The 22,351-nt window shown below is 44.5% G+C and overlaps 1 protein-coding gene across 6 annotated transcripts; it reads right to left on the bottom strand.

Annotated features, from left to right (window-relative positions):
- Window positions 1-243: 243 nt before the first annotated feature.
- On the bottom strand, window positions 244-19,760 carry ADSL (adenylosuccinate lyase). 6 transcript variants are annotated; one of them, XM_027070668.2, is made up of 14 exons: window positions 19,588-19,711; window positions 16,471-16,546; window positions 15,523-15,726; window positions 13,799-13,843; window positions 12,974-13,053; window positions 9,128-9,299; window positions 8,870-8,916; window positions 8,027-8,117; window positions 7,559-7,628; window positions 7,265-7,412; window positions 5,478-5,568; window positions 4,753-4,842; window positions 3,820-3,996; window positions 244-2,292 (listed from the first exon to the last, which is right to left on the bottom strand). In XM_027070668.2, the coding sequence occupies exons 3-14, from the start codon at window positions 15,685-15,687 to the stop codon at window positions 2,206-2,208; spliced, it is 1,263 nt and encodes a 420-aa protein (XP_026926469.1). In that variant the 5' UTR covers window positions 15,688-15,726; window positions 16,471-16,546; window positions 19,588-19,711; the 3' UTR covers window positions 244-2,205. The 6 variants fall into 6 exon arrangements, with proteins under 6 accessions (XP_026926469.1, XP_026926467.1, XP_026926468.1 ...); XM_027070666.2 differs by having other exon boundaries at window positions 19,533-19,673; XM_027070667.2 differs by lacking the exon at window positions 19,588-19,711 and adding an exon at window positions 16,669-18,526.
- Window positions 19,761-22,351: the final 2,591 nt, after the last annotated feature.

The following is a 22,351-nucleotide window of genomic DNA, read 5'->3' as shown; positions in this document are numbered from 1 at the left end:
ACACCTGGCTGGCTCAGTACGTTGAGCTTCCGACTCTTCATTTTGGTTCAGGTCACAATCTCAGGGTCATGGGATCAAGCTCCGTGTCCAGCTGTGCTGAGCGTGGAGCCTTAAGATTCTCTCTCTCCTTCTGCCCCTCTCCCCCGTTTGCACACTCTCTGAAAGAAAAAAAAACAAACAAAACCCACCCAAATAACCCAGGAAGAAAAACCAGACAAACCACCAATTATTAGAGATCACAAGTCTGTCATCACAAGACCGCCATTTATTTTTCAGGAGGAAATGTATTTATTTTTAAATGTTTATTTATTTTTGAGGTGGAGGGGAGGGGCAGAGGGTAGGAGAGAATCTCACACAGGCTCCATGCTGTCAGCTCAGAGCCTAGAACCTGCTTCAGATTCTGTGCCTCCCTCTCTCCCTGCCCCTTCCCTGCTCACACAGTCTCTCTCTCCCTCAAAATAAACATTAAAAAAATTTTAATAAAAAAAAAAAAATTCATGGTATCCAGTATCCCCAGTATGTCTGGTGTATAACATAAATAAGTTCTCAGACTACAGATACATTGATAGGAGCTGCTTTCTCTTTGGTGGTCCATACTAGAGAAGGAAGTAGATAGAATGCCTGATCAGAGCCCAATGAGTTAACTCCTTTTACCAGACCTAGCAGTTTCAAACATCCCAAGATTCACACAGGAGGAATAATAAACTTTCTACAAGAATTGAGATGTCCTATGGTTCCACGCTTTCCAAGACTGCTTGCTACATTGAACTGTATTTAGAATTTGGTTTCAAGGATTGTCTCCTATTCTCCAACAGGTTGGGCTCTTTACTCCCGACTACCTTTGATTGTACATGGTCAGAGCCGACTCAGCCTCTTTTCTCTTGCAACATTCCGGTTCCTGACAACTAGGAAGTCTGGCTTCTGACTGAGCTTAAGGGGCGGGGTGAGAATCACTCACTCACAGTCGCTTCAATCCTGGGCCCAAACTGGCCTCAAACTCTCAACAATGCCTATGTGTTTCAATGGTGTCTCTTGGGGCAACAAATACCTAAGTCACTCTTCCTCCTCACAGGGGTATTTGAAGCACTGACAAACTTTCTCCCACAGGATTGAGTGCTCAGACATTCCTTCACCCTCAAAGTCTTCTTTGGAGGTTGGCTCTCAAGTTTCTCTCTGTTCCTCAGACTGGGTTTCCACAATTGAACATAATGCCACGTGGTGGAACCGTAAGACTACAGTGGCTTTTCTGGACACTGTACTACTACTAACACATCCTAAATGATCTCACTGGCAACCACTTCTGGTTCATACTGAGTTTAAGCTTAACTTACATGTATCTTAGTTTTTTCTTCTTAGTTTTCACCATATCATTTCAGTCTATTCAGGTTGGATAAAATCTTAGTTATCTTACCAAATGCATGTATTGATTAACTGTCCTGGTTTTGTGTTGTTTGAAAATCTGATAAATACACTTTCTTCATTTTCATCTACACTCAATGTGTAGAATGAGACAGGGCTAAGGATAGAGGCCTGTGGACTAATACCAGTGCTCTCCTTCCAGGTGGGGGGACAGTCCTAACGCTCCGTTTTTTGGCTAAGGCTGGTTCAATCACCTATCAAACTGTGTAACCAGGATTAAAGATTGTCAAATGTCCTGATGAAATCAATAGACCCAATTAGCATTTCCCTGATATATAAACCTTATCATGAGCTCAAATACAACTTGAGCAGAGTAAGCTTGAGAATGTCCCAGAACTCCAGATTTCATTACTTATTCTGGCCAAACCAAGCTGGATGCCAAAAGTATCTAACCATACTGAATCAGAGTCCATGGTGAATCACAGTCCAGGTTATTTTGCTAGACACAGATGAAATTTACCTTCAGAAGAGTGGAACAGGAATTTGCTGACTCCCTCACAATCACGTGAGCATGTAAAACAACTTAGACTAGTTAGATGATGTGCCTGAAAGAACCATGAACAACTACAGGTTGTGTTGCTGTAGAAAACAGAGTCCAATTCAACGTAATTTATTCCTGCATCGTAAACGCTGAGAAATGTGAAAGCGCCACACCAACAAGAAAGTGCTGTATCAATTTCAGGTAAAACGTCCTAAGGTAAAATAAGGCACTAAACTAATGGCTTCCATGACTTGGCAATAAAAGTTAACAAAGCCAACGACTTCTTGTTTAATTCTTTTCCAACGCTACAGACATAGTTCTGCTTTCACCTTCATTACACTTTCATATGGTTTCAGCAGGGGATATACTTCCTCTTCCAAGAATCTCTGCACCTGCCAAAAAGAAAAGCAAATGTAAGACAAAAGAAAATGTAAAGATGGAAATTTTGCTAACGCTTTTTTCAAAGTCAGTTTATATCACTGAGACCTAATTTGATAAAGCTTTTACCCCACCACTGAGTAATTTCTTCACTGCCTGTCAGAAATCTCTCCCTAGACAGAGGCAGCTTAACCCACCATGCCTACATGTTTCCCCATAAACGAGCCCAGACTGTCCTTTCAGTTGGTCTCATCATCGTCCACCCAGTACCCAAGCTGAAATCATCACGGCTTCTTCTCTCATCTTCATTCAACCTGCCAAGGCTCTAACTTCCTGAAGAGCCCTCCAATCTCTCCCCTCATCTGCATCTACCACTGCCTTGGCTCAAAGTCCTCATCATCTACTGCTTGGCCCCCTGCAGCAGCTTCCTTACTGGTCTCCAACCTCCAGTTTAAGTCTCTCAAATCCAAAACACCAGTGTGATCTGAGGAGAAATGACAAACTGTTGTCTGTCTCCAACTTTAAATCCTGTAACTACTTCTGGGTACTTGCTACTCCAGCAACAATCAAATGATTGTAGTTTCTCTCCCATGTTGGATGTCTATCTACTTGCCAACTCCTACTTTTCCCTAAGATTCAGCTCAGATGTCAAGTCTTCCAACAGTCTTTCCCAACCTCTCCTATTCTCCTTTGTGATACCTAAAAAGAATATGCTTCCCTCAACTCCTACAGGTACTGCTTGGTATTATAATGAATGACCTTTTTATAAGCCTTTACCACTAAGTTTTGAGCTCCCTGAAGATGAGAATTATCTTTGAAGCCCCAGAATGAAGCACAGTACCTGAATACATACTGAGCACCCAGTTTGCACTCGTAAATGTTTTTGAATTAGCTCTTGCAATCTCCAAAAGGCCAAGGGGAAAAATGATAAACATTTACTGAATACCTACCACGCATCAGGCACTGTGCTAGGCCTTTTAATTCACATAACCACCACCTCATGAGATGTATGTATTTTTTTAGTTTATTTAATTATTCTGAGAGAGAAAGAGAGAGAACATGTGTGTGTGCAAGCGGGGAAGGGGCAGAGGAAGGAGAGAATCCCAAGCAGGCTCCATGCTGTCAGCCCAATGCAGGGACCTACTACGTTAACCATGAAATCATGACCTGAGGTGGACACTCAACGGAATGAGCCACTCAGGCACCCTGAGATGCATATTATCCTGTCAGCCAATGAAAGCCAGAAGTCAGGAATGAACCTGACTGATCTGAGGGTAAAACCCAATCTTTGTCCATTATACCACATGCTCCAAACCAAAAGAGAATTCAGAGAAATCCACAGGGGGAAATAAGGCAGTTCAATACAACCAAACCTTCACATTTTAGCCTGCTCTGAATTCTTTCTGCCTAGCCTCATTTTTATCAGACTTCTTATTTTATAAGAAACATTAAAGACTGTATTCCAGGTTCTGTGGCCCAGCAGTGTAAAAGGAGGGCATTTGGGGAAACTTCTAGTGCCACAGAAGTGTTCTGGTGCTTACCTGTTGAGATGCACGACCTGTAAAAGAAGAAGGATCCAGCAGACGGTCCAACTGGGAATGAATGGGACTAAAGTAGGCATCAGCCTGGATTCGCTCTATGAGGTCATTGTCACCTCCCTCCTGTTTGACCACGGCAGCTGCCTGCTGGGAAAGCACTCTAATTTTCTCATGGCAATCCTAGGAAGACAGTGGGGTATTGTTGATTCACTTACTAACAGGGCATCTGATCATCATAACCATCATCCAATACCACAACTATGCTGTCTATCTATGGCTGGTACACAAAGCCCACCCACCCACTCCCCACCCAGGCTGAGGAAGTTCCCCTCACAGTCTAATTCCATCAAGATCTCAGCCCTCCGAACATAACCTAGGATGAACCTGAAGTAAAGCCCATCTTGTGCTGGCCTTTTTTTTTTTTTTAAGTTTATTTATTTTGAGAGAGATAGAGAGAGCAAGCAAGGGAGGGGCAGAGAGAGAGGGGACAGAGGATCCAAAGCAGGCTCTGTGCTGACAGCAGTGAGCCCGATGCGGGATTTGAACTCATGAACTGTGAGATCATGACTTGAGCCAAAATCAGATGCTTAACTGACTGAGCCGCCCAAGTGACTCTTGTGCTGGCTCCTCTAACAGCTCGTGAACCACGTGCTCTGTCGTGCCCACTTCCCATCATTTCCTATTACAAATTCAGACCTTATTCCTTTGCTAAGAGTGGACCTTTCCTACAAGTGATAAAGTGATTCACTTTTAACAAACCAAGTTCACCGTAATCACCCTCCAGAGATGAGTCTGCTCTATGGCAGAATATGGTCACTGTTCTGTACCAATACCATGACTGAGGGCAGATGACAGAAATGCTTTCATTCTTAAGGGAGGAGAGGAGGACTAAAGGTGCCCTTTCAATTTATCCAGGAGCATAAGGGGTTAACAAACCTGGCGGTTACCCCCAGCTTTCACCATGGCCATGATGATGTTCTCTGTGGCCATGAAAGGCAGCTCTTGCCGAATGCGCCGTTCAATTACCTAGAAGAATGAACGAAGGGCTAAGATGCCTCACAGTTACAAAGTCATACACACAGTAAGAGATCAACTGTGACCAGCAAAATACAGAGAAGGACATGAACTACCATATCTATGAAGACAGAGGGTAGAATGGATCGTTTCAATCTGCATTTCAGTTTTCTTTCTAATTTAAAGTATTATTTTCATTTAAAAAAGGAAAAGCAATTTAAATACACTTTTAAAAGTTGCTTCATTGGAAAGATTTATAAAACCTCAACTTTGTTAAATTTCAGTGCCCCACCTCAAGAGCCAAGTATATAATGGGAACGAACCATCTGCCTCAGGTACCTAAAAACAGGCAAAGGAAACAGTCTGCTCTGCCAGTCACACCACAGCTGATGATTCATGAAGCTCATGAACAGTTTAAGCCAATTCAAAGTATGTCCTTTTCTCTTTTTTACAAACGTTGTCTATGGATTCCAGAGTTAGTTCTCTAGAGCCACGTCACAACCTGAAGAATGAGCTCTGGTTAGGAACAACTCCTACTGGACTAGAATGCAGATCACCAAACATACTTACTCCAGAGCAGAAGATTATACTCACCCTCCCACATTCCAACCCCCACCCCAATATTTTGCTTTTTAATTGAGGCTTACTTTGGGGTACACCACCAATCCTTCAGAAATGTTCTGCAGCGTATTCAATATAGTATCTGCGGTGAGAAATGCCTCGGCCAAACAGATACGTCTAGAAAACAAATAGCCGTTCAGTTATCTCTTTAAGCAAGTATCAATTTCAGTGAAATATAGGGTGTGTCCCAAGAAGCTGCCGTACCGACTTCTCATGCTACGTGTACTACTTGGACAACTTCCTTTAATCTCATGACTTGGGCTCTACCCCCAATATCCTGATGACTCTCAAATCCATCACCCCTTGTCCAGACCACCTGCCTAAAAGCCAGCTCACATACCAAACTGGAGAAGCTCTACCTGGTTGGTCTGTAGGTACCTCAAACCCAAAACTGGATCCAGTCACTTCTCCATTGCCTCCTGCTTACCATCTCAAACCTACTCTTCTTCTCCCTGTGGCTCCCATCTTCAGTAAATGGCACTTGTACCCCATCACCGATCTTAACACTCACTCCTATCAGCCACCAAGGCCGGCCAATCTGCCAGATTTTATACCCACATGCTTCTTCTCTAATCACATGAGCACCGTGCCAGTATGGACTTCAATTTTTAAAAATAGCCTCCTAACTTGTCCTGACCAGATCCATATCCCCTTAAAACTGGTTCTCCAAATTGTTGCAGGGTGTTTTAGCAGGCACATATGATTAGGTCACACCCTGCTGAAAAATATTTAATGGCTGACTTCTGAATGGGTTCACATGTCTTATTTTCATAAATGCCTTATTCCCTGGATTACACACAGATCCCAGAGAACTAGCTTAACTATATATCCTTTTCCACTCAAATTCTAATACAATGCAAGCAAACCAGAATAACGTGACTCTGCTTTAAATAAGTATATATACAGGGGTGCCTGGCTGGCTCAGTTGGTGGAGCACGTGACTCTTGGATCTCAGGGTTATAAGTCTGAGCCCCATGTTGGGTACAGAGATTATTTAAAAATAAAATCTTTAGGGACACCTGGGTGGCTCAGTTGATTAAGCATCTGACTTCGGCTCAGGACACAATCTCATGGTTCATGGGTTCAGGCCCCACATCAGGCTCTTTGCTGTCAGTCCAGAGGCTGCTTTGGATCCTCTGTCTGCCCCTCCCCTGCTCACACTCTCCCTATCTCTCAAAAATAAATAAACGTAAAGAAATTTTTTTAATAAATAAAAATTTTAAGTAAGCAGAAAACCATGTGCATGTTGGTACCTTATTCACAGCTACAAATTACTTCTGACCCATCTCATACCGAACCACCATATAACTGTGGCAAGACGTCACAGCTGACACCTTACCTACCTCCAGCACAGTAACTGAACTTTTCAGGGCCTACAGAGACCATCATATACTAGCTGTGATCCATAATCATGTTTTACCTCATTGCTTGTCACACAGACTTTACTCCCCCGTACTAGTAACTCCCTCTTCTTTCTCCTGCCTTTATGCTTGTATATATGCTTCCAATCCTGTCTTAAAGGTCTTTTAAAAATGCCTAGATTTCTTGAGTCTTAAAGCATTACCTCCTCTGTGAAGCCTTTCCTGACCCCTACACCTAGACTTCCCCTTAGCTCACACAGAGCGTATCTCATACACACTCTGTTCCTACACTCATCATACTGTTCTTTGTATGTTCTTGCCTCCCTGCTAGACTCCATGCTCTGTGGGGACAAGGAGGAAATGCACAGATGCTCAAAACATCCTTCTGCTTCCAGGCTCCTCTTCTGGTCCTCCCCACAAACTCACTGTACATAGCATCCCCTTTTACTGACCGATTGGCACTATCATCCAGCGTGCGCTCGAACCACTGCACAGATGCCGTCTGCAGCGGGTCGACGATGAGGGTCATGAGGTGACGGGCAAGGCTACAGCAGCGCTCGGAGCGCATAGGGTTCCGCTTGTATGGCATCGCACTTGAGCCTGCCACGTACAAGGACGAGAAGCAAAGGCAGAGAGACTTCAGAGGACAATGAGTGCCCAGGCACGCTGCTGGGCGAGCTGTCAACACCTGCCCACGGGCCCCCTGGCATTTCTGTGGTGCTCCCAGGTCTCCACACAACACTCACCAATCTGCTGTTTTTCAAAGGGTTCCTCCATCTCCTTGAGGTTTGCCAGGAGTCGTATGTCGGTACAAATCTGGGGGGAAAGGGCCACAACGATGTGCAGAACTCTGGGAGTAGGGGCTAGGCTGATGGAGGTGAGCTCACCTCCCCAACAGATCCTGGAGAGTATCTCATTCAGACTTCTCCAGGCTCCTGAAGAGCAGGGATAACAAGTAAAGGAGCATGGAAACACTTCTGTGAAACATGGCTGCAGACAGCACGGAAAGACGACGCCAGATGAACTTTAATGAGAACGCAGAATCCAGTCCTGTCCTTTAAGACACCTTAAGAGGCTTCACCCACAGGCCCCAAATGGTGAAAAATGAAGTCTGACATCTCTTGAGAGATGCGACTGAACAAAGCTCTGAGGCCAATTCCTTCTGTTTGTGCGAAGCTCTCATCCCAGCCCCACAAACTGCTGCCACCACTCACCTTGTGCACGGATGCCCCCAAGCTAGCCAGCACAGACAGCACCTCAATATCCACTTTTCGTGTATAGGTCTGCCCTGTGATGATGAAAGCCCTAGAAATAAATTGAAAAGAGCCGTACATAAAAATATTTCAAAATGTGACTATGTCAAACAAATGAGCAAAAACCGACCCTGAGCAAAAGCTTGGTCTCACTGGTATACTGAGTCACACGGAGCCCAGATGACCTCACTGATAATCTGCTCCTGGAACAAACTGTTCTTCCACCCTTTTTACTAACACCCATGCCCCAGAAGGAAGGGTGGTCCTGTGCACCCGTGTCCTCACAGCCTGATGGAAATGCCTGCAAGAAGGAGCCATGGTGGAGCCTGGCAGCCCTCAAGGGAAATGGTCAGATTTAGATGAATCCATCGGAGACCTCAACATGGGTAAGACTATTTCCTTCTTCCTTATAGATTATCAGAAAACAGAATCTAGACTATACAAAAATAAAACCCAGGAGGTAAAAGGAAATGGGTAGGGATGTCTGAGTGGCTCAGTCGGTTAAGCGTCCGAGTTTGGCTCAGGTCATGATTTCACAGTTCGTGAGTTCCAGCCCTGCGTCAGGCTCTGTGCTGACAGCTCGGAGCCTGGGGTCTCTTCAGATTCTGTGTCTCCTTCCCTCTGTGCCCTTCCCCTGCACGTGCTCTGTCTCTCAAAAATAAAACAAACATTTAAAAAAAAAGAAAAAGAAAAAAGGAAACGGGTAGAAGAACAAAGGAAGAAAAAGGGTCAAATTTAGAGGTACACTGAACACGGGCCTTCCATCACTTAACAGGGAAGCCAACACCTTTCCCACTTACCTACCTTTTAAATCCTGCCTTTTCTGTCACTATCTTGTCAAGCTGCTCTACCTTGGAAGAAAAAGACATCCTTATAGAAATCCAGGTGTGATCAGTATGAGAATATCTCAATGTCCTGCCCTGATTTCAATCCTTGGTGCCCCTTTCGATCCAAAGACTCCACTCATCCCAGGATCCATCTCTCCGCCCATCCTAGAAGTCAGCTTTGTCCTTGGTGCCCGCACCACTGAGCTTCCATGTTCCCTTGCTGCTCTCAGAATACCTTCTGGTCATCTCCCTCGAAGAGCTGCAGGAAGCTGGCCTGAGTGCCTGTGGTGCCTTTCACTCCCCGGAAGCGCAGGTCATCTTGGACACGCTTCAAATTCTGGAGGTCCATGCAAAGATCCTGAATCCAGAGACAGCAACGTTTCCCAACTGTGGTCAACTGAGCAGGCCTGAAAATGACCCAAAGAGGACACACACAAGTCTCAAACCAAGGACTTACTTCATATAAGCTTCACTCCCTCTTCAAACAATTACTGCTACCCCTGGAAAGAGGAAGAATTCAGGTAAGAGACAGAGAGACCTGTCTCTTACCAGAGTGAAGAAGTGTGAGCAAGTGAGCAATAGTTATGATTCAATGTCATTTACAAATATTCATGCTTATGAAACTAAGATCTCCTAACATAGCTCTTTCTTTATCATCAAGAGGCAATATATGGGCAGGGACAACGCCTGTTTTGTTTGTCCCCAGGCTTTGGCAAGTCAAATATACTCATGTAACAAACATTTGCCAAATAGCTAATGTGTTCTTGGTTTTGAAAATACCATGAACAAGGAGCACCTGGCTGGCTCAGTCAGTTGGGCAGCCGACTCTTGATCTCGGCCCAGGTCAAGACCTCATGGTGGTGGAATCGAGCCCCACACTGGGCTCTGCACTGAGCATGGCGCCTGCTTGGGATTCTCCCTCTCCCACTCATGTTCTGTCTCTCAAAATAAACAAACATAAAAACAACAACAACAAACAAAACAGACAAGGTTCCTGTCCAATGGAGCTCGCGTTGTAGTGGAAACAAGTAAACAAAGTGACCGTTGATTTTTTTTATCAGAAATATGAAAAAATAAAATGATGAGGACACTGGAGAATGCCACTCTAGACTGGCGGTAAAGGAAGGCCTTCATGAGGAGACAAGGTTTGATAAGGAAGCAGCCATGCTGTGGACAACAACCCTAAAACATACATAACCCAAGGACTCTTAACCTAACAGCTAATGGCTTTGCTCCCCGTCCAAAGTCTAAATCAATTCATTGCCGGTCTGTTTCTGAACATAAAGCATAATAATGAGAACAAACTGCAATGATGTTGGGAGTTTTTTTTTTTTTTTTTTAATATTTATAATGTTTATCTTTGAGAAAGAGAGACAGAGTGCAAGCGGGGAAGGGCAGAATCTGAAGCAGGCTCCAGGCTCTGAGCTGTCAGCACAGAACCCAACGTGGGGCTCGAACTCACAAACCGTTAGATCATGACCTGAGCCAAAGTTGGACACTTAACCAACTGAGCCACCCAGGTGCCCTGATGGGGAGTTCCAATAAATGACCTAGCTCATTCCAAATGGATTCTCTCTCCTATCAGGCTAACAGTATGAACCGTGGGCAAACATGAAGGCACATCATGAGACGATATATCCCCAAATTAATTTCATGGTAGTTTTCTAGCTAACTCTTGCTAACAGATTACTGGTACAAGCAAAGAAATGAATGGATGGACTTGCATGGATCTGTTCACAGCAACACTGTACACAACAGCCACAAAGTGGAGACAACCCAAATGTCTATCACACTAAAGAATGGACAAACTTGGTATATCCACCATTTTGGCTACAAAAAGAAATGAATGTGCTACATGCCACAATATGGATGAACACTGAAAACACTAAGTGAATGAAGCCAGTCATAACAAGATAAATATTTTATGACTGCATTTAAATAAAATGTCCAGAGGAGTGCCTGGCTGGCTCAGTCAGTTAAGTGTCCGACTTCAACTCAGGTCATGATCTCATGTCATGGTTCAAGGATTCGAGTCCTGCATGAGGTTCTCTGCTGTCAGTGCGGAGCCCGCTTCGGATCTCTGTCTCCCTGTCTCTCTGCCCCTTGCCACCCCCTCCTCTAGCTCTCAAAAAAGAAGCACTAAAAAAACATTTTAAATAAAATATCCAGAAGAGACAAATCCATGGACAGAAAATAGATCAGTGATGGCAAGGGGCTAGGTAAGGGGGGAATGGTAATAACTAAATGGGTATGGGTTTTCTGAAGGGTGATGGAAATATTCTGAAATTATATACTGGTGACTGTAAATAAATCTGTAAGTATACTAAAAATCTGTAAATATACTAAAAACCACTAAGTGTACACTTTTTTTTTAACGTTTATTTATTTTTGAGACAGAGCATGAACAGGGGAGGGGCAGAGAGAGAGGGAGACACAGAATCTGAGGCAGGCTCCAGGCTCTGAGCTGTCAGCACAGAGCCTGATGCGGGGCTCGAACTCACGGACTGCGAGATCACGACCTGAGCCGAAGTCGGACGCTTAACCGACTGAGCCACCCAGGCGCCCCACTAAGTGTACACTTAAAAAGGGTGAGTTTTATGGTATGTGAACTGTATCTCAATAAAGCTGCTTTTTTTTTTAAGTAGGCACTATACCCAACGTGGGCCTTGAACTCACAACCCTGAGACCAAGAGTCACATGCTCTACCGACTGAGCCAGCCAGGTGCCCCAAAGCTGCTTCCCTTTGACTGCAGGAACTGACCCACACTGATGTGATCTCATGCACCAATACCATTTTCTGAGTGCTTAATGCCTGCTAACCGTGGCAGCAGATACCTCTCTCGTCACGCTACCCCCAGAGGAATACTGGGAGGCCCACAACTCTCCAGTACTCACAGAAGAGGAAGAGGAGTCGTGACTCAGGTAATGCTAGGGAGCCAGCACGAGGCAACATTTGTCATGGCCAGCCCCAACACACCTTGCACTGAGTCCTCATGAACAATTTCTTCAGGTTTCTGCGACAAGTGCAGGCCCTAACTTTAAGGAAGATTAGACTCAACAGATTTTCCTCAATGTTAGGACACAGTATCTTCGTCGCCATAGCAATATCCCACCAAGATGTAAGGCAGATGCTAACACACCACTACTCAAAAATCATCACTTGAAACCTGCTACTAGCATTCCAAAAATGACATTATCTGCTTTGAAAAGGATTTTATTTGGTAATTATAAAAATACTTGAACATTTTACACATCAAAAATACAAAATAGGGAAAAATTTAATTATCCTCTTACCTCATAAACCAGAGTAATTAATATTTACATCTTGGTGTAATTTCTTCCAATCTTTGTACAATTCATATGCTGTCTTTATCCCAAAACAGTAACCTACGCACATTTCCACAATATGAGTCTTATAAGCAGCATTTTAACGGCTACATGTTATTCAAGCCTATGAATATACTATATCTCATTTAATTCTTCTCTTATTGTGGACAGCTAGATTGTTCCCGGTGCTTGCTATCATAACCAGTATTTTAACAAAGATCTTTGCACGTGAGACTTTTTGCATAATTTAGATTACTTACTTCAGTAGGAGTCTCAAAAACAGAATTACTAAATCAATGAGCATGAATACTTTCAAACGCTCTTGATCTGTATTTCCCAATGTTCCCCAAATGAACTCTCACCAGTGTAGCTTTTAAGGTAGGGACCAGGTTCATTCCTCATAAGCATCCTAAGTTATTTGCTTAAACTATTTTTTTAAGTGTTTACCCATTTTTGAGAAAGAGACAGAGACAGAACCGTGGAGTAAGGCCAGAAAGAGAGGGAGACACAGAATCTGAAGCAGGGTCCAGGCTGTCAGCACAGAGCCCAACATGGGGCTTGAACTCATGAACCACGAGATCATGACCTGAGCTGAAGTTGGACGCTTAACTGACTGAGCCACCCAGGCACCCCTTAAACTATGTTTTGAGTTTCTTCACCTCCAGCTTCCGTGGAGAAGGGAAACTGAAGGAAGAAATGAAAGCCAAATGCATACCAACAAGCCCAAATCCCGAGAAGTAATCACATCACTTACTGGAAATGTGTGAAACCTAAGGTAGGAAGGCTGGCTCGTTCCTTAGCAAAGTCAGCAAGCCGAGAGATCACTCTGGCAAGCTGTAAGAAAGACCATGTGATAGAAACAGGGTGAGTTCAGGGTAAGCTCGTTATATAATCAGGAACTAAACTTTCAGACAATTTAATATAAAATTAGATCTCCAGCCTGTGGAAGGCAGAGACATTATCTTTTTATCTTTGTATCCCAAAATGCCTTGAAGATTTAAGAGCAACCAATGTTTGATAAGTGAGTTGACTATCTAAAAAGTCATGAACTTATTCTGCACAATTTTAAGACCACTAACATGCCCATGCAGGGAAAACAGGACAAAATCATGAATCTGACCCAATGTCAACAACATGCTGCTGGTTAACTGCCTTTATTAAAAGACTACGTTTTGTTTTTTTAAAGGTATTTATTTATTTTGAGAGACAGCACATGAGCACAGGCAGTGGAGGGGCAGAGACAGAGAGAATCCCAAATAGGCTCCACGCTGTCAGCACAGAGCCCAACATGAGGCTCAATCTCATGAACTCTGAGATCATGACCTGAGTTGAAACCAAGAGCCGGACACTTAACCGACTGAGCCACCCAAGGGCCCCAAAAGGCTAGATTTTAAAAAGGATTCACTTAGAGCATTTTAACTCAAGAAGACAATTCGTTCTACAGATGAGATATAGGATCATTCACCTGACTAAAGAATAACCTATTTATATTCACATTGCATTGATTTATTCGTAAGTGGTGCCCATCTCCTATCATGGGGAATCCAGGGCTGGCAGGAAACTTCTACCAATTCCTTACCTTTGGCAAAAGCAGGTCAAATGCATTTCTGAGAATAATCAGGTCCTGCAAAGGAAAATGCAGTGGTCTCACATCAAACAGCTTTGCCCAAACAATATTATTACACAATACTTTTTGGCCATCACCACTGGGTTTCTCAGCTAGCCACATACCTCACTATTAGCAACCCTCTGTGCAATTCAGAAGATGCTAACAGAAGCTGTTCTTTTCAGATTACTATTTTAAAAGCACATCAACCTAGAGAGCAGTACTTCTGGGATCTCTAAGGAACAAAACCTTTATACTCCTAAAGGCCAATTTATGTGGTAACTAAAATGACGGGAAAACAGTTACGGGCAAACCTTCATCCTGAATATTGTGAAGATGTCCAGGTCAACCAGCTTTCTATCTTTCCAAAAGGAATGCCTGAGTATCTGAGAAGCTTCCATGGGGCACATTCCATTAGCCTTTTGTCCTTTTTCCATATCTACCATTGCTAACAACAACAAAAAAGACATGAACCAGAACACCAAGGTTTAGGAAATTTAAAGCTGTTCTTGAGGAAAATAAGAGATGTGTTTCAGGCAACTCCAATACAAATTGCTGAGCCCAACTTATACAATACAGTGGGTATTCAAAAAACAGTGTATTCCCCCATGAGAAAGGATTGTTCTTCTTCTATTATGTGAGTAATACACATACAGATGCCTTTTATTGGGTACCACTTGAGACTGAAAGCATTTGGGGCAACTTAAAAATTAGTGGCTTCTTTCTGAATTGGAAGTGTATCTGGAATCAAACTTCTGGTCCCACGGGCGCAGCATGATTAAGAGGACAGCTTTGGAGCCATTCTCCCTGGGCTTGATTCTTATCTAGCTGTGTGACATTAGGCAAGTTCTTCAACTTCTCTTTAAGTATCCTCATCTGCAGAGACAGGGATCATAAAGCTAGATCCCAAAGACTACATATTCTGATTCCATTTCTATGACATTACCAGAAAAGGCAAAACTACAGAGAAAGAAAGCAGATCAACGGCTGTTTGGGTTGGAAAGCAGGAGTGGGAAGTGACTGCACACGGGTACGAGAACTTTTCAGAGTGAGGGATGTGTTGTAAAACTGGAGCATAGTGAAGGCTGAACTGCATAAATTTACTAAAACTCATTGAACCACACATTTAAAATGGGTAAATTTATGGCATGTAAACTGCACCTCAAAAAGCTGTTTAAAAATGGAGATAAAAGGACCTTTTTCACGGTTCTTGTGAAGAATACAAGAAGTCATACACACAAAGTGCTCAGAATAGTGCCAAGCACTTGGTAAATTCTTAGGAAAATTATTACTTTTCATGAAAGATATTACTTTTTTATGTTTGAGGATAAGCTGCTTCTGCTAATTAAGTTTCACGTAAGAATCATAATGTAATTCTTTCTTTTCAGACGTTACAGCAAAGAGTTATAAAGGACTTCAGAAAGAAAATTACCTTGCCACTAAAACGCTAAGACCTTGGCTTATGCCCAAACAGCCAATGCAGAAACAGTATCTGCAGGTCTTATTTTATGGAGGTCATGAGAGGCTTACAGTTTAGATTGGAAGGATAACAAAAGCAGAAAATTCCTCAGTGTTAAGACACCCCTAAAACTAAAGATTTATGGAGTCACTTCCTATAACTAGACAAAAATCAAATAAAATTTATAAATCCATTATGAAGACCGAGTCCTAAGTGGAAACAAAACACAGGTTCCTACTGTATTATCTCCAACATAGCAGGAGGTGGCTCCAAGGTGAATTATAGCAGCAGCTTTTGGGCAGCAGTGGCCAAACGTGTGCACGTGAGCCATCACATCATGTCGTAACTGTTTCTCTTCCTCAGCTGCCATCTTGAAGTCGATGTTGTCCAGGTTTGATTTCATCTCCTGGATTTGTTCATCTGTGATAGGCAAACCCAATGTCTGCAGAACAGGCAAAACAAAATACCTCAAGCGTCACAATGACTTGAAGTGACACCGAGAAATACATTGGTTCATGTTAGCATTTATGTCCCACCTCCCAATTCTTTTTTTTTAAATTTTGTTTTTTAAATGTTTGTATTTATTTTTGAGACATAAGAGAGACACAGCATTGAGCGGGTAAGGGGCAGAGAGAGAGGGAGACAGAATCTGAAGTAGGCTCCAGGTTCCAAGCTGTCAGCACAGAGCCTGACGCAGGGCTCGAACTATCAACCACGAGATCATGACCTAAGCCGAAGTCAGATGCTCATCCGACTGAGGCACCTAGGCGCCCCCCACCTCCCAGTTCTTAAATTAAGATTTGGCAACTAAAAGAACATGGGTGGGGAAGGGCAAGGTTTTCTTAATGAATCATGGTAAGTTACATTCTAAGTAAACACCAAAATATACAACAATGTACATTTTGCATATTTCAACAACGTAATTCTGATCTTTGTTCCCTCTGCCCTTGTATCTCTTCCTGGCTCACACAGTCTGGTCTTTGGGCTCAAATGTTACCTCCTCAAAGAGGTTTTTCCTGATGCCAATGTGAAATATTCTTCTTATGTGTCACTCTTCTATTCCTTTAGCCTAAATTTATTTAGAGCACTTATCACCACATGACATTTCTTACAAATGCATTAGCCTGTCCCTCCCCCTACAATGTATACTCCACAAGAGAAGAGCCTTGTTGTATTTATTGCTTACCCCTTAGTGCTTGGCATGTAAGTGCCCCAGGTGTGGGATCCAGGCCACAGCTTTACATTTGACCCAGACAGATTTACTTCAAGAAATGAAAATTAAGAATGTTGTAAGTGGTTTTGCCAACAAATTACGTACAGCAAATTCAGTAAAACAAAGCCTTTGCAGGATATTATTGAGAAAATAAACACATCAACAGCTTACATTCATCCACCACTGGAAAAGTAAGGCCGGCAAAGAGCAGCTTGCAGCCCAGGCAGCTCAGACCCCTGGATCCAAGAGCTAAACATATAGACTGGTGAAATTTATTCAAACGTCACTTGAAATTCCCAAGTCCTGGCCTTGGGAAGGATCTTGCGTCTTAGACCTGTCTTGTCCGAGATGGTGGCTACTTGCCAGATGTGGCTATTTACATCCAAAATGGTTAAAGTGGGGCACCTGGGTGACTCAGTCAGCTGGGCTTCTGAGTTCGGCTCAGGTCATAATCTGGCAGGTTCGCGCTCCACGTCGGGCTTGGAGCTGATAACTGGGAGCCTGGGGCCTACTTCAGATTCTACTCTCCCCCTCTCTCTGCCCCTCCCCCACTCACGCTGGGTCTCTGTCTCAAAAATAAACACTAAAAAAAATTGTTTTTAAATAATAATAAATTTTAAAAAAGAATAAAATGGTAAAAAGTAAAAATTCAGTTTCTTGGTCACACTAGCCACATTTCAAAAGCTCAGTAGCCACACTGAGCAAAACTGCCTCGAAGTGTCTGTTAGCCAGTAGATAGGACACCTCAGGCCTCCTTCCAAAGCAAAGCAACAGGGGGCAGTGTGGCCAAACTGCTTCTTATCCCCAAGCAATGCAACTTGTCAAAATTCATCCCCCACTCTTGCTTTTCTGCATTCTTCCTAATCTTTAAAAAATTTTTTTAATGTTTATTTTTGAAGGAGAGAGAGACAGACTGTGAGTGAGGGAGGGGCAGAGAGAGAGAGAGAGAGACAGACAGACAGAATCTGAGGCAGGCTCCAGGCTGAGCTGTCAGCACAGAGCCTGACGCAGGGCTCGAACCCACAAACCATGAGATCATGACCTAAGCTGAAGTCGGACGCTCAACCGACTAAGCCACCGAGGCACCCCTCTCCTAATCTCTTATTCCTCAAATTTTTGTCTTAACTACTAAATTATTACATAGTTCTTGCTAATTTTAAAAATTTTTTAATGTTTATTTTTGAGAGAGAGACAGAGTGTGAGCGGGAGAGGGGCAGAGAAAGAGGGAGACACAGAATCTGAAGCAGGCTCCAGGCTCTGAGCTGTCAGCACAGAACCTGACGTGGGGCTCGAACCCATGAACCGTGAAATCATGACCTGAGCTGATGTCGGATGCTTAACCAACTGAGCCACCCAGGCACCCCTAGTTTATGCTAATTTTGACACCCTACAAGATAATCCAAACGCAGGAGATTATACCAACGTTGTATGCATTTCAGGCAATGTGCACACTGGCCAGAGGAAAGAACACATATTCAGACTCTACATTTCAATTCCAGCTTCATTTACTAGCTGCGGTGATCCTGAAAGTCTGTTTTTTTTTTGTTTTTTCAACTTAAAAAAAAATGTTTATTTATTCGTGACAGGCAGAGTGTGAGTGGAGGAGGGGCAGAGAGAGAGAGAGAGAGGGAGATACAAAATCTGAAGCAGGCTCCAGGTTCTGAGCTGTCAGCAGAGCCGAATCCGGGGCTGGAACTCACGAACCGTGAGATCATGACCTGAGCCAAAGCCGGACACTTAACCTACTGAGCCACCCAGGTGCCCCATTCTGCAAAGTCTTTGAATGCCACTACCCTCATCTATATAACGGAGTATCATATGAAATGGAAAAGAGTACATAACAGTACATGATAAATGACCACACACTACTGATGTCCCTTTCTACCCATTATTGTCTGAGCCAATAGTTTATGAAGTCTCTCTGTGCCTCCATTCCATCACCGGTAAAACATCTGTAAAATAGTTACAGTACAGTGTTATTTTGAGGATTAATGAGGTATTAATATGCCAAGTCTTAAGATAGTGTCTTGGCAGGCGTGATAAACATGTCTGTTATTATGTCATTTACTTTTTTTGAGCAGGCATGATAGGAGTGTCTATTGTTATGTCACTTAATTTTCTTGAGCACACTGATGGGGAGGGGGAAAATCCAGGAAGCGTTCCCTGTTTGGGGAGTTCCTCTGTACTTGGGTCCCAGGCACATACTGTTTGTTTCCCTGTTTACTGATGCCACTTGAGAAGGCATTGCCATCTGGCTTGTGGCATTTTCCTCTGAAACTTTATAGCTCTCTGGATCACTTTCAGTTTTCTTCAACTCCTCTGGGAAGGCCGCTCTGGAGCTATTTCTGAAAGCGTTGGGCCGAACAGCGCTACATGCAGCTCTTAAAAGAGACACCAGAAAACCCATCTAATAACCCCCTACCCCGATTCTCCCTCCTTAGAGGCAAAGTGCAGTAGAGTGGAGCAAAAACAGTGGCCTAGGAAACATGAATTTTGTAGGGACAGTCCTGCGATTAACCACACTGAGGCATTGTGAAAGATAAGGTGGCTAAGCTCTCACGCTCTGCATTGAACCCAGGTTCACACCCCGGGTACGCTATTAATGGTTCGGAGCAAATAACGCGCTTGGCTATCACCGAGGCTTGATTTCTCCCGTATAATGTGGGGAAAGCACCACCTAGTTTGCAAAGTTTCTATGGGTTAAACGGGAAAAGAAATCAGCACGTAACAAGGGTTCAGGGTCCGTGTTAAGCAGTGTATCCCTGCAGGAATGGCCAAGATAAATCCCTAAAATGACAGCGTGCCTTTCTCGCCGCCTCCTCCGCCTCTAACCCTCCGTGACTCAAAACAAAGGAGGCAACAGGTGTCGGCTCCCGGGCTTCCTGCCCTGACCTTCCTGGGGCCACAGCTCCTCAGAAAAGGGACACCCGGCCGAAAATAGCGGGGCAGCTGCTCCCGGGGGCCAAGCCCAGGCGCGACGCCGAGCCCCGCACGTGCTGGGGCGGGCCCGGCCCCTCATCCCGGTGGCCCATTACCTGCTCGGCCTCCGCCAGCCACAGCCAGAGCTGCCGCCATGTCCGGAATTTGTACCTGTCGCTAAACACGAAGCACATCTCCGGGCTGGCGTAACGGGAGGCAAGCGGCGAGCGGTAGCTGTCGTGCCCGCAGGCCGCCTGCTGTCCCCCACGATCGCCTCCCTCCGCCATCCCGGTCACGCCTCACCACCAGGACAGGGCAGAGCCAGCGAGGGCGGGAGCGGAAGCCCGGGGACGGGACTTCCTCCACGCGGGGCGGAACTTCCTCCACTTGGTCTCGCCCCCGGGCTTCCGGGGAACGGGAGCCTTCAGGGTTGTCGGGTTTCCGCTGCTTGATGTTGAGTTTTGTCAAGTTTATCTTCCGGTACAAGAAACGTCATTAGCGCCTCATAAGCTCCTGAGCCGCTGTGTGCCTCAGTGTCCCCATTTGAAGAAAGGTACATTAAGACCAGCCTTTAAGATTGCCGTGAGGTTAGAGTGTTAGATCGATGCCTGGGACGCTCAGAAACCCGTGTGTATTTGCCATTATTAGTTATGGTTGTCGCCCACCCCAGCTTCACCGCCACTGCGTATCTGGCACCGCACGCAGTTCTGAGGAGGAATGAGCGTTTGTTGAGTTCCAAGTGAGCCCCTCGCACGGAACTGCAGTAAAAACGGATTTCAGCCAGTGCTGGAACTGAGACTCCCAAAAGCCGAGTGTCTTGCTGAGGGCCACCCAACTAGCCACCCGACTTTAGATTTTGCACTTAGTCGCTACGCTGTATAGTTCCCAGCCCACTCCATGCTCGGTCACACCACGACTTGGTAAAGGCATTCCCAGCGACCCCCTGTCCTGGAACACCTCTGTTTTTTCAGTACCTCCTACTTAATCAGTCTAGAAAATGTTCCCTAATGATCCCACTCTTTTCTCTGGTTGACCAATAAAAATAACAACCTCTAACATCTGTGAAGGGCTTATTAGGTATCAGGCACTTGTTTTTTACACGTGGTCTCATTGCATGCTGAGGATTCGAGTGCCTCGAGCAGTATTAGATGAAATAATACAAGTAAAAGGGCGCCTGGTTGGCTCCGGATTTGTACGTTTGAGCCCTACATTGCGTGTAGAGATTACTCAAAAATAAAATCTTAAAAAAAAAATACAGGTAAAGCTCTTGATGCAATGCACAGAGTAATGCTCAATAAGTGGTGGCCATGGGGCGCCTGGGTGGCTCAGTCGGTTAAGCATCCGACTTCAGCTCAGGTCACGATCTCGCGGTCCGTGAGTTCGAGCCCCGCGTCAGGCTCTGGGCTGATGGCTCAGAGCCTGGAGCCTGCTTCCGATTCTGTGTCTCCCTCTCTCTCTGCCCCTCGCCCGTTCATGCTCTGTCTCTCTCTGTCTCAAAAATAAAATAAACGTTAAAAAATTTTTTTAAAAAAACAAACAAACAAAAATAAGTGGTGGCCATTATTATGATCCCCACTTTGCAGGTAGCAGAACAAAGGCGTGGGTCGGGTGATTGTCTTGGGATTGTTCATGTGGAAGGGGGAAAGCTAGGAGTTATATGCAGGCAGATAGCCTTCAGACACCTGGTTCTTAGCTCCAAATGTTCCCCTTCCTTGATGCTACAGTAGCAGGCATTATGCCGCTCTGAAATAACCAATTTTGAGTTCCTCAGTAGAAGGAGACCTCCCCGGGGAATTCCGCTTTGAATTTCCAGCTTGTTTGCTGAGGTGAACTCCGCTTTGCCAGTAACCATGATACTTCAGGGATGTTAGAAGTTGCTGATTAGGGGGTGCCTGGGCTGGCCCAGCCAGTATGCGACTCTTGATTTCAGGGTCATGAGTTCAAGCCCCACTTTAAGTACAGAGCTTACTTAAAAAAAAAAAAAAAAAAAAAAACCAACAAAAAACCAAGTTGCTGATTAGATCCCAAGGCTTCAAGATCGTGCTTTGGACAGTAATTTCTTTTCCTGTCACCTTTCCATTTCTGCTTTCATTTATTCACAGATTCACTCACAGCCCTATGGAACACACTTCTGCGATCTCCTAGATGATGAATGACCTGACTTCTTACAGGCCTCTCATAACTCTCACCAGAGTTCAGTGTTTTCTGCTTTCCCAACTAATGGCAAACTTGGTGGGGGCAGAGATCATGTCTGTCTTGGTCACCGTGTCCCTGGCACCTAGCACAGAATCTAGCATAGTATAGGTGCTCAGTAAATGTTTCCTGGAAGAATGAATGCTGACAAAAGGAGTCTAGCACAGAGAGAGAAATGGGCCCATAGTAGCCAAGATGCAAGTGAGATACTGACACTGCACATCCTCTTTTCCCACGTCTCACATTTCTTCAGTGTCCTCATCCCATGGATCTTTCACGGCTCCACCTGGACTCCAGAATTAGCAGCCAGAAATGACTGCAGCACCAATGCAGAATACCTTGGCCATCAGAGAAGCCCATCAGTTGGTATCCTGGGCTCGTCACTCAGGTCTTGTACGCCCCTCTTGAGCTGCAGAGGCTTGGTGTTGAGGAGAGAGGGCGGACGATTCTGGGAAGATGAAGAACTTACTTCCTGGAACTTCCCACTCTTTGCAGAGTGTGTCAGTGTGGCCACCGCTTTGATGTGCAGTGACCAGTTTACTATCCTCGCCTTCCACTCTGACTTGTGAATACAACCGTCTCCTCAGTCTTCCAGCCCTCACTCCTGCCTCTGCTTCACTTCACTGTCACGCCTCCTCCTCCACATAGGAGTTGCTGCCTCCAGTCTTCCAGATCCTCGTTCAGGAAAGGATCTTGCTCTTTTGTTGATTATTTTATGTTGAATCTTTTTAAAAAATTTCTT

The sequence above is a fragment of the Acinonyx jubatus genome, chromosome B4 (genome assembly GCF_027475565.1).
Source record: "Acinonyx jubatus isolate Ajub_Pintada_27869175 chromosome B4, VMU_Ajub_asm_v1.0, whole genome shotgun sequence".
Lineage (NCBI taxonomy): Eukaryota > Metazoa > Chordata > Mammalia > Carnivora > Felidae > Acinonyx > Acinonyx jubatus.
Note: the sequence above shows the minus strand (reverse complement) of the source record. Positions and strands in the feature narration are given on the sequence as shown.

What these genes read in the sequence shown, in the direction of transcription:
- ADSL (XM_015077898.3), bottom strand. Translation starts at nt 19,703, where the DNA reads ATGGCGGAGGGAGGCGATCGTGGGGGACAGCAGGCGGCCTGCGGGCAC. An exon ending in CTTTGAAAAACAGCAGATTG is followed by an intron (nt 7,413 to 7,558) that starts GTGAGTGTTGTG and finishes TGTACGTGGCAG; the next exon opens with GCTCAAGTGCGATGCCATAC. An exon ending in AAGCTGGGGGTAACCGCCAG is followed by an intron (nt 3,997 to 4,752) that starts GTTTGTTAACCC and finishes CTGTCTTCCTAG; the next exon opens with GATTGCCATGAGAAAATTAG.